Raw genomic sequence first — 12063 nt, 5'->3', positions numbered from 1 at the left:
TTGCAGTCAGAAGAACTTAGGCAGAAAATAGCAGAGGAAACTACGCAAATAGAGGGACACTGTAGACCTACGTGGAGGGTGTAGACATATACAACTAAGGACCCCAGCAGCCAAGAGCTTTCACACCAGCTTTTGAGAGTGAGGTGAGATCAGACTGCAGCAGTCCAAACCACTGGCGATAAAGCTGCAGGAAGAGCATGGAGGGAATCCAGCTTGGAGCCCTGTGGGGAATAGTGTACTTGCCAAACTAGAGGGGATAATAAAAGCGGGGAGGGGATTTTTCTCTCCCCAATCACTCTGCAATGGCATCCTGTAACAAGTTGATAGAGAATGTATGCCAATTTGAACATGCATTAAGAGCTACACCAGCTCATGTCTGCGCCCAGCAACCAGCCATGCAGAGACTCCTCAGTCTGGTGGGGAGAACTGACAGGGGGCTGGGTGCTCGTGACTGTGGGAGGCTTGTGTGCCCCGACTGTGAAAACACTGAGGCTGTGTGGGAGAGCTCAGGGTGTGGCTGGGACTTTGAGCAGTCACTGTGGGAGGCTCTACATGTTCAGGACTCCTGGTAACCTGGTGAGGGACATTTCTGGGGAATCTGTGCCTACATCGAGGACTGCATGGATCCATTGTGTGGTTCTTGTGGCAGAGCAGAAGAATATTATACCCAGTGGGGCTAGCACTCAGACACCAGTCTCAATTGAGGAAAGGAGGTGAGCTGAGTCTATGCAAACCTCCCCTCTTAAAAAAAAAAAAAAAAAAAAAAAAAAACAGAGATTTACCATGCCTAACCTGGGTGTGTCATCTTAGATACCCCTTCACCCTGGAGAAATGAACAGAGCCCTGTGGTCACATCTGCCACATGCCTCTAGATAATCATTGAAAGCAGACACTCCACTAATCCACAGAGGCATAGTCCAAAGATAAAAGCCGCCACAGCGAAAAAACAAAGAAGAAACCAAGAAGTATCTCTGCAAATGCTGAATAACAAACACACCAATTCAAAAAACAAGAAAACAGCAATGACACCCCCAAAAGAACACAACACTTCAATATTAGATTGTGAAGAGATTGAAGAAATGCCAGAAATGGAATTCAAAAATTGATCAAAAGATTACTTAGAAGTAGTCAGACAAATGCATGAACTAATGAAATCCATACATGACATGAGAAAATTTCTCCCACAAAATTGAGATCTTAACGAGAAATCAAAATGAAACATTGGAAATGAAGAATTCAATAGAACAAATAAAAAATGTGATATAAAGCCTTAACAATGGAATCGATAAAGCAGAAGAATGCATATTTGATTTACAAGACATTGCAGAAAATTACAGTCAGACAAAAAAAACAAGAAGAAATTAGAAAATTAAAAATCACTGTTGGGAATCTACAGGATACTATCAAATGACCCAACATACGGGTTCTAGGAGTCCCTGAAGGCATGGAAAGAGAGAAAGGATTGGAAAGCCTTTTTAGTGAAATAATAACAGAAAACTTCCCTTATTTGGAGAAAGAAAGGGACGTCCAAGTATAGGAAGCACATAGAACTCCTAACAGACATGACCAGAAAAGATCTTCATCATGATACATTGCAATAAAACTCAACACAGTAAAACATAAAGAAAAGATTCTAAAATGTGCACAAGAGAAATGCCAGCTTACTTTCAGAAGATCTTCTATCTGCCCATCAGACTTCTCATCAGAAACCCTACAGGCTAGGAGAGAATGGCAAGATATATTCCAAGTATTAAGAGGAAAAAAAACAGTCAACCCAGAATACTGTACCACACAAAGCTCTCATTTATGAATGAAAGTGAAATAAAGATCTTCTATAACAAGCAAAAATTGAAAGAATTTGTCACCACCCATCCAACCATGCAAAAGATGCTTAAGGATGTGCTGCACACAGAAACATAGAAACATGGTCATTACTACGAAAGAAGGTAAAGGAAGAAAACCCTCCAGTAAAAATACAAAGGAAATCCAAAGTAAAAAAATAGAATATGACCTTTCAAACATTATATCATGTTTCCAAAATGTACTAAGAAAATAATTATCTGTGTGTTTTTGCACTCATTTATGTGTACATTAGCACAGATGAATATTTGTTAATTTATTAACAAGAGCAGAAAGAATGTAAGACAGGTATTCTTTGTTTATCTTGTTAAACTTTGTCAAGGAAGAATAAATAGAATTCTATCTACAGTTAAGATCAAACAAATAGTAGATGTAGCAGTCAAAGGCCGTGAGCAGTCAGGTAACAGCACAAAGCAAAAGAAACTAGGCAAGATTGGGACCTAAGACAACAGAGAAATTAAATCCCATGTGCGAGCACTAAAAAAGCACTATCTTTTCCTTACCTCAAAGCACTATTAGTGATATTATCATTACCTTAAAAATACAAGCTCACACCCTTCAAGTTATTTGTCTCCTCTATTTCTCATCCTTCAACTTCCTCCAATTAATATGATCTCTTCATTCCTCATAATATTTCCTCTTCGTCATTTTAAGTACAATTACACTTAATTAGTTATTGTTGGTCCTCTATATAACTAACATACTAGCCTGATAGGATGTCTTTATTCTACCACTCTAATATTTATTTTGAGTTAATCTTCAGTACTGACACAGCCTTAGTACTGACATACAACTGTTAGAAATCTTCAAAAGCTAACCATTCTGAAATGAGTAAGATACAAATTCCCTACTTTAGCATGTAAAACTCTCCCAAATCTATACCTTATGTATTCTTTTCCAGCATTACCACTCTCTAGTTCCTAATAATACATTAATTCTAAACATTCTCAATTAGCAAACTCCATTATTTTTGGCATACAAATCCCTATGAGCCTCTGCTCTAACTTCACAATCTAATTTCTATGAAAATCCTAGTTCAAATTTCACTATCCTAACAAAAATTTCCTTGATTTTGCCTCAAATGGATTAGATATCCTAATCTTCTGAATCCCCAGAGTTTTAGTCTAGTTTTTAATATGGAATATAAACATTCTACTGTCCAATTATTGTTTAACAATAACAATTACTGTCTACGGCCATACCACCCTGAAGGCTCCCGATCTCGTCTGATCTCGGAAGCTAAGCACTTAGGGTCGGGCCTGGTTAGTATTTGGATGGGAGACAATAACAATTAGTAACTAATATTTACTGAAAACATGCATTATACGAATAATGCATATGCAAATTATTCATTTAATCCTCAAAACACTGTGAAGTAAAAACTAAAGTTCACCTAAATGACTACTAAATCCTGAAGCTGGCAGGAGCCATCTAACTGCAGAGCACACACTCATTTAGTCTCCATGAGTATTTGACTTAGTTATCAGATATATTTGTATTATTGCACTTCCAGAGAGTAAGCAACTCAATCTTACATTCTGTCTTCTTCTTCTTTGTACTACTAAATACAATTTTGCATGCCGTAAATACTTGCCAAATAGTCACTGAAAATGGACAAATGAGTTAATAAAACTAATATTATTATTTAATAGTGATATATGCACTATTACACATGAACTTTTATGGAACTTATTGCCAACAGTGGTTCCAGTGGTGTGAATTTCCGATTACAAGAAAGGTGTATTTTCAAGCAGCTAGGTTATAAGATGCCCCTAAGAGGCTTTTGTACATCAGGCAATACCGAGATGCATATACTATGTGTTCTTCAGAATGCCTTCCAGAGCATTCTGAAAAGAGCGTTCTGAAAGGAAGCAGGGCAAGACAAAAGCAGAGTCAAATATCAGCAGCTTCATATTCTCTAAATGTTTTCATCATATTTAGACTGTGTCCTGTGTCAATGCATACCAAATATTAGCTCTTCATACTAGATCTAGATAAAAGTCTTCCTGCAGTCTATTCTAACCAACTAGGTCTTAGCCAGCAGAGTCAAGAAGGGAAACTTCTTTTACTTTCTGTAATGGCCACCCAGATGATACTCAAGGATCATAACAAAGGTCTATAGAATGTAAAATATTGATATGATTTTAACACCATTAAATAGAGAGTACCTTTACTATCTAGTCAAAAACCATGATACTTAAGTATTACATCAGCATCCAATACCTTGGAAGTCGTTCTACTTCTTTTCCTTTTATTTTCAGTGCTTTAAAATTTTTCTCCCAGTCATGTACAGTAAAGAGATGCTTTTCCACCAGAGCTTCCATATCGACTTGCCCAATTACTATCCATTCCTATTTAAACAATTAAAAACATAATTAAAGAAACAGAACAAGTTAACATTTAAAAGATTAGAATCCACTTACTAAGACCAACGAAAAGGAACACATGTGGAGTAGTTGAGTAAACGGCAATTAAAGTATATAAATGTAATCATTACTTCATAGTTTACAGAATGAACAAAAAAAATTTAATATGAAAATGCATAGTGGCATAGCAGGTCAAGATGACACCTGAAATGCTGGCATCCCAATATAGGTGCCGGATTGAAAGTGGCTGCTCTGCTTTCAATCCAGTTCCCTGCTAATGGTCTAGGAAAGCAGCAGAAGATGGCACCAGTGATTGAGCTCTTGCCAGCCACCTGGTACACCTGGATGAAGCTCCTGGCTCCTAGCTTCACCCTGGCCCAGTCCTAGCAGTGGCGGTCACGTGGGAAGTAAACCAGCAGTTGGAAGATCTCTCTCTCTTACCCTCTCTCTCTCTGTAGTTCTGCCTTTCAAATAAATAAATCAATATTTCAAAAAATGAAAAGAAAAACTAGTTTCTCAGTCTTCACAAAATAGCCAAAGACAACAACAACAAAAAAAAAAACAGTATAATTACTCTCATCTGCAGAAATAAATCTAGAATGTGTAAAAATCCATAAATATGGCTCTCTAGTTAGCCATATTTTAAATCATATGAAGGACAGAAAATTACATGATTTATACCTTATGTTGGTGTAAAACAGCTGACAACCTTCTAAACAGATCTTCTGCTTTGCTGAAAATAGTCAGGAATCCACTTGCATTTCTATCAATCATAATAGAAAAAATAGATTCATCTCCTGCCTCACCGACTCCCTTAAATTGATTTGGAATGCTGATGAATCTCTTCATTTCTCTATAATATTTAGCCCGTATTTCTTCAAAAGGTGGCCTGAATTGTAACCGTCCCTGCCTGAAAGTAAATAAATAATTTAAAATACAAACTACAAGAAAAATGTAAATTTAAAAGTAAAACTGGAGTTTTGAAACATCTTACTTGTAAGTTAATTCTATATTTATTTCTGGAAGATGCTCATTAAGTGCTTCTAAGCCCATCTGATATTGATGCTCCAGAGCTTTGTACAACTGATGATTCCAGTGCTGTTTCCATGCATGCATGTCACTTGCTTGGAATCCCTAAATATTACATTCATATTTTTCATTTAGTGGCACAAGAGATTTTACATTCAACATTTTCATTCACAATCGTAAGAAAAACAAATTTATTTTAAATTATCTTAAAAACATGCAACTCCCTATTTGCCACTTTTAGTTGACAAATAAAAATTTCTAATTAAAAAAAAGCAGTAAAATTTTTAAAAGTCAAGTTAATTGTGAAATGGATTTTACACCTGGACTTTATTTTTTTGATGCAGTAACACAAACAATGGCTTATTTGGTGAACTTCTTAGCCCTTTATCAAAAATTTCCTTCAAGTGTAGCTCTTCTCTTCCCTGCCCATTCTTTAAATCAGGGGTAGGGAAGCATTTATCTGTCAAGGGACATTTGGATATTTATCACATCATTTGCAGGCTATACAAAATGATCAACTTAAAAACTGGCCTGTTATAAAGTTGCTGAATTTCAAGTATTGCCTGCAGTTCCCTTGGCAGGACCAGACCAAATGATTTCACAGGCTGCATATGGACGTTCCCTAACCTGTTAATCCACTGGATGCTTTAAAACATGGAAAATTTAACATACTAGGATGTTCAGAATATTTCAAGTACTTTTTTTATTTCATACAACAATAAACACATCAATTCTAGTACTTAGCTTTTATTTCTTCTTAAGTTCTAAAACTGAAAAATAAATGTAAATATATAAGACATTCAACTTATGTTCAATCAAGACTACACTATGTTCTACTATGTAGCAGGGTATGTGCTAGCCACCTTTATTCATGTCATTTCTCATATCAAAATCTGAATACAACTAAAATTTTACTCTCCTACCAAAAGCAAGAAAAAATTCTGAAATGAGATATTTCACATTAGGCTTCTACCTAAACTTAACTCTTACTTCTAGAGATGTCAATGTGACCTACAAAAAAAGCACCAAGTCAGAACACCCACAAACTCTGAATTAAAGAATATGGCATGCCATAAAACAAACAGAAACTTATTTTTTAAATGTGAACTAAATCTTAATTTTATGCTCTTTATACATAATTCAAAGAAGTCTTACCTTTTTAAAAATGTATCAGTAAATATTTATGAAATTCTCATCAATTCACATAATCACATTATGAAGTCATATTTCAAAATACAGACACAAACTAAAACACACTCTACCTGTGCTTCTACACTTGCTAAACCAGTTCTCAACTCCTGTAATCCATCTTTCCAACGCTGTTGCTGCCGAAGCAGATCAATATTCATAAGAACTACCACCTATTAAAAATTAGAACACAACGGTGTCAAAGATAGGAGGAACAGAAACTTTTCAGGGAAGAAATCTGATACACACTTCCTTAACCACATGATCAAGTTCAACTCCATCTATAATAAGATACGAATACTGGACTGAAGCACTGAGAAAGGAAAAAAAAAAATCACGTCTGTGCTTTTCCTGCCAAAACTACAATTTCAGTCTAATCATGAGAAAATATCATATAAACCTGAAACAACAGATAGTATAGATGAGAATCAAGGCCATGATAAACAAGGAAAGACTGCAAAGGAAGAGATGGCAGAGACTCAACAAGGATAAGCAAAGTGAAATTCTATATTGTATCCTAGAAAAAACAAAGGTTAGGAAAGCTGTAAAATTCATAAATAGTCTATTTCCTAGTTTTGATAACTATACTATGATTATATAAATTTTTAATATTGGACAAAGCTGGGTAAAGGTAAATGTAAACTCCATACAACATTTTTTAAGTTTAAGTCTTAAAGTATTTCAAAATAAGTTTTCAAAATTAAAAAATTTTTTAAATGAGGTATTCATAACTCACAGTTTTATAAATAAAACATACCTTTTCACAAAATGTAGTGTGCCATTTTCTCAATTTTCTATTTTCAGTGGCAAGTCGTTCAGCAGCATTTTGGAGTTTTTGGATGTAGCCTTCTAATTCTTTAGGATTATCCCAAGTAATTTGCGACTTTCCTCCACTTCCTGCTTTTGAATTCTATGATAGAGTAAATGATATTTAATATTCAGAAGCATTTCTTTTTCCCAATACATTCATTACTCTATATCATAAGTTCAATTAGTTCAAATGCTAATCTGAATATAGTAATTTTCCACTTCAAAAATGAAAAGGTGCATTTTTCAAGATGGCAGAATAGGAAGGGAGCTTACTGCTCTGATCTAGGGGAGCAAAGTTAAAAACAAAAGTGGATAGAGTGTAATCTCACAGAAGGTTTAGAGAGGAAACAGCAGAGGAGACTCCAAGCAAATTGGGGGGAGAAAAGGGAACACTGTAGACCTACATGGAGGGTGTGGATGCACACAGCTTGGGACTGCAGCATCCAAGAATCACAGCAACAGCTTTGGAGTGAGGTGAGAACAGACTGCAGCAGCACAAGCCACTGGTAATAAATCTGCAAGAAGAACCTGGCGTGGGCCTGGCTTGGAGCCCTGTAGAGGACAGTGTACCTGCCAATCTAGAGGGGAAAAACAGGAGGCACATTTCTCTTTTCCCGACCATCTGGCACCGATGTCCCAAAACAGGCCAAGAGGGTGGGCCCATTTTGGACATACTTAACTGCTACACCAGTTCGTGTCCACACACCCAGCAACCAGCTAAGAAGAGACACTTGAGTCTGGCTGAGAGAATTCACAGGGTACTGGGTAAATGTGACTGTGGGAGCCTTATGCACAGGGAATGAAAACACTGTGGCTGAGTTGGAAGGTGGAAGGTGTTGCTGGGATTTCGGATAGTCACTATGGGTATCATCAAATGATCAGGGCTCCCTTATTCCCTGGTGAGGGTCATTGCTGCAGGATCCGTATTCACATCAAGAAAGGCACAGATCCTTTGTGTGGTTCTTGTGACAGCACGGTTGAAAATTGTACCCATTGAGGATAGCATCTAGACATTGGTCTCCTTTGAGGTAGGAGGTGAGCATGAGAATATACCAACAGAGCACAAACACCTCCCCTCTGATTAGACAAAAAAAAAAAAAGAGAGAGATTTACCATGCCCAACTTGGATACTCCCATCACCCTTAGAGCACTGAACAGAGCTCCCTGACCACAACTAGCACAAGTCTCTGGGTATTCACTGAAAGAGCAGACACTCCACTAAGCCACAGAGGAATACTCCAAAGAAAAAAGCCACCAGAGGGGGAAAAAATAAAAATAAATGAACAAGTATCACCACAGGTGCCTAACAATAAATACAGAAATTCAAGACACAAAAATAAGGAAGACAACGTGATGCCCCTAAAAGAATACAACACTTCAATACTAGAATATGAAGGTGAAGAAACTGACAAAATGCCAGAAATGGAATTCAAAAAACTGATCATAAGATTACTTAGAGAGCTCACAAAAGATGCATAATTCTTAGGTTCTTCTTTAAAGATAATTAAGTTTCTAAAAGGAAATAAGGAAGATGAAAGAAAAAAAAAGAAAAATCACTTTGAGATGCAATAACTTTGAACAGCCCTTGTCTGGACTGCTGAAGAACTGATTTTTTTGTCTCTTTGTTTATTTTTTTCTTTTTTTCTGTTTCTTTCTCAGACTAAGCATTGAACTCTTTACCTACAACAGAGTTAATCCTCTGTATACAAAACTAAATAGATCTTGGTGAAGAACAGGACAGGGAACAGGAGAGGGAAGAGGAGGAAGGGAGGGACAGTGGGTTGGAGGACGTGTGGGAAGAAATATTATGGTCCCAATGTATTTCTGAGATGCATGCAAATAAATAAAGATTACTTAGAAGTAATAACAAGTAAGTTCATGAATTAAAGAAATCCATATATTATATGAATGAAAATTTTTCCCAAGAATCTGCAATTTTAAAGACAAATCAAAATGAAATTTTGGAAATGAAGAATTCAATAGAATTATGGGATATATACTCTATTGAATACTATACAGTAGTAAAAAAAAAATGAAATCTGGTCACTTGCAACAAAATGGAGGAATCTGGAAAACATCATGCTGAGTGAAATAAGCCAGTCCCAAAGGGACAAATATCATATGTTCTCCCTGATCGCTGATAACTAACTGAGAACCTAAAAGGAAACCTGTAGAAGTGAAATGGACACTATGAGAAACAATGTTTTGATCAGCCCTTGTCCTGACTATTGAGGAACAACTTACTATTTTACTCCTCTTAGTATTCTTTTGTTCTACTTAATACCATTGGTTGAACTCTTTAATTAACACACAATTATTCTTAGGTATTTAAATTTAACTTAAAAGTGATCCCTGTTAAATATAAGAGTGGGAATAAGAGACGGAGGAGATGTTCGGCACATGCTTACTCGGACTTACCTCTAATGGTAGAGTTAGAAACATGCCAGGGGATTCCAATTCAGTAACATCAATGTGGCATGTACCAATGCCATCTCACTAGTCAAAGTTATCAGTTTCAGTTCATAATTGATCATAATGATAGGACTAAGAGTCAAAGGGATCACATAAACAAGACTAGTGTCTGCTAATACTAACTGATAGAATTAAAAAGGAGAGAACAATCCAACATGGGAAGCAGGATACACAGCAGACTCATAGAATGGCAGATGTCCTAAACAGTACTCTGGCCGCAGAATCAGCCCTTAAGACATTTGGATCAGCTAAAAAGCACATGAGAGTATTTCAGGCATGGAAAGCCAAGACACTCTGGCAAAAAAAAAAAAAAAAAAAAAAGACATAAATGAATGATCTCTATGAGTGAGATCCTAGCGGAAAGAACAGGCCATCAAAGAAGGAGGTACCCTTCTCTGAAGGGAGGAGAGAACTTCCACTTTGACTATGGCCTTGTCTAAATAAGGTCAGAGTTTGTGAACTCCAGAGGCTTCCATAGCCTTGGCAGCTCATAACAAGAGCCTCGGGTGATTACTGATGTCATAAGTATAAGAGTGTCAATTTGTTAAGTCAACAACAGGAGTCACTGTGCACTTACTCCCCATGTAGGATCTCTATCCTTAATGTGTGGTACTATGTGAATTAATGGTATAACTAGTACTCAAACAGTACACAAACAGTACTTTAAACTTTGTGTGTCTGTGCGGGTGCAAACTGTTGAAATCTTTACTTAGTATATACTAAGTTGATCTTCTATATATAAAGATAATTGAAAATGAATCTTGATGAACAATGGGATGGGAGAGGGAGTGGGAGATGGGATGGTTGCGGGTGGGAGGGAGGTTATGGGGGGAAAAAGCCATTATAATCCAAAAGTTGTATTTGGAAATTTATATTTATTAAATAAAAGTTAAAAAAAAAAAACAGTAGAAAACTTCAGAACAGACTCAGTGAAGCAGAGGAAATATCTGAGTTAGAAGATATTGCTGGAAATTGTACGGGCATAGCAAAAACAAGAAGAATAAATTAGAAAACTAATACACAGTGTCAGAGATTAAAAGGATACTATCAAATAACCCAACATACACGCTTTAAGAGTTCCTGACAGTCTGAAGAGAAATGGAACAGAAGGCCTTTTTAGTGAAATAGTTACAGAAACTTCCCTAATTTGAAGAAAGAAAGGGATATCCAAGTACAGGAAGCACATAGAACCCCTAATAGACATGACCAGAAAAGATCTTTAAAATGACACATTGTAATCAAACTCTCCACAGTAAAACATAAAGAAAAGATTCTAAAAAGTACACAAGAGAAATGCTAGATTACTTTCAAAGGATCTCCAATTAGATCTATTGCAGACTTCTTCTCATCAGAAACTCTAAACGCTAAGAGAGAATGGTGAGGTGTATTCCAAGTCTTAAGAGAAAACAACTGTCAACCCAGAATACTGTACCATACAAAGTTCTCATTTATGAATTAAGATGAAATAAAAACCTTCCATAACAAAAAGAAATTGAAAGAATTTGTCACCACTCACCCAGTCTTAACAAGGGATGCTTAAGGATGTGCTACACATAGAAACACAGAAATACAGACATCATTATGCAAGAATGTGAAGCCAGAAAATCTCCCAGTAAAAACACAAAGGGAATCATCCAAAGTAAACAACAGGAATAGTTATGGAAAAATAGCAGGGCCACGTCCTTACTTATAAATAGCCACCTTGAATGCAAATGGCCTCAACTCTCCCTGCAAAACACTGCCATTGGCAAAAAGTTCTTAGAAAAGACCACAGAATGCAAACTGTTGAAATCTTACTCAGTATATATCAAACTGATCTTCTGTACATAAATATAATTGAAAATGAATCTTGATGAAGAATGGGATGGGTTAGTTGAGGATGGAAGGGAGGTTACGAGGAGAAAAGCCACTATAATCCAAAAGTTGTAATTTCAAAATTTATATTTATTAAATAAAAAGTTTAAATAAAAAGAGAATAAAACCATTATAAAATGAAAAAAAAAAAAAAAAAGAAAAGACCACAGAAGCACAAGCAATCAAAGCCAAAATTGACAACTAGGATTGCATCAAATTGAGAAGATTTTGTACTGCAAAAGAAACACTCAGCAATGGACTGGCACTGTGGCGCAGTGGGTCAACGCCCTGGCCTGGAGCGCCAGCATTCCCATATGGGCACCAGTTCAAGACCCAGCTGCTCCACTTCTAATCCAGCTCTCTGCTGTGCCTGGGAGGGAAGTGGAAGATGGCCCAAGTCTCTGGGCCCCTGCACCCACATGGGAGACCCGGAGGAAGCTCCAAGCTCCTGGCTTTGGATCGGCGCAGCTCCATCCGTTGCGGC

The 12063-nt window shown here is 36.7% G+C and overlaps 1 protein-coding gene across 5 annotated transcripts in view; it reads right to left on the bottom strand.

Moving 5' to 3' along the window:
• Positions 1-12063, bottom strand: part of DYNC2H1 (dynein cytoplasmic 2 heavy chain 1) — a 367303-nt gene that overhangs the window by 332890 nt on the left and 22350 nt on the right. For all 5 annotated transcript variants that reach the window (XM_051820199.2, XM_002708539.5, XM_051820207.2 and 2 more), the window contains 5 exons: positions 7201-7353; positions 6518-6616; positions 5221-5360; positions 4908-5136; positions 4084-4211 (listed from right to left, as the gene is read on the bottom strand). In XM_051820199.2, the coding sequence (XP_051676159.2) occupies positions 4084-4211; positions 4908-5136; positions 5221-5360; positions 6518-6616; positions 7201-7353 (749 nt within the window). The remainder of the gene's footprint in view (positions 1-4083; positions 4212-4907; positions 5137-5220; positions 5361-6517; positions 6617-7200; positions 7354-12063) is intronic.

The sequence above is a fragment of the Oryctolagus cuniculus genome, chromosome 1 (genome assembly GCF_964237555.1).
Source record: "Oryctolagus cuniculus chromosome 1, mOryCun1.1, whole genome shotgun sequence".
Classification (NCBI taxonomy): Eukaryota; Metazoa; Chordata; class Mammalia; order Lagomorpha; family Leporidae; genus Oryctolagus; species Oryctolagus cuniculus.
Note: the sequence above shows the minus strand (reverse complement) of the source record. Positions and strands in the feature narration are given on the sequence as shown.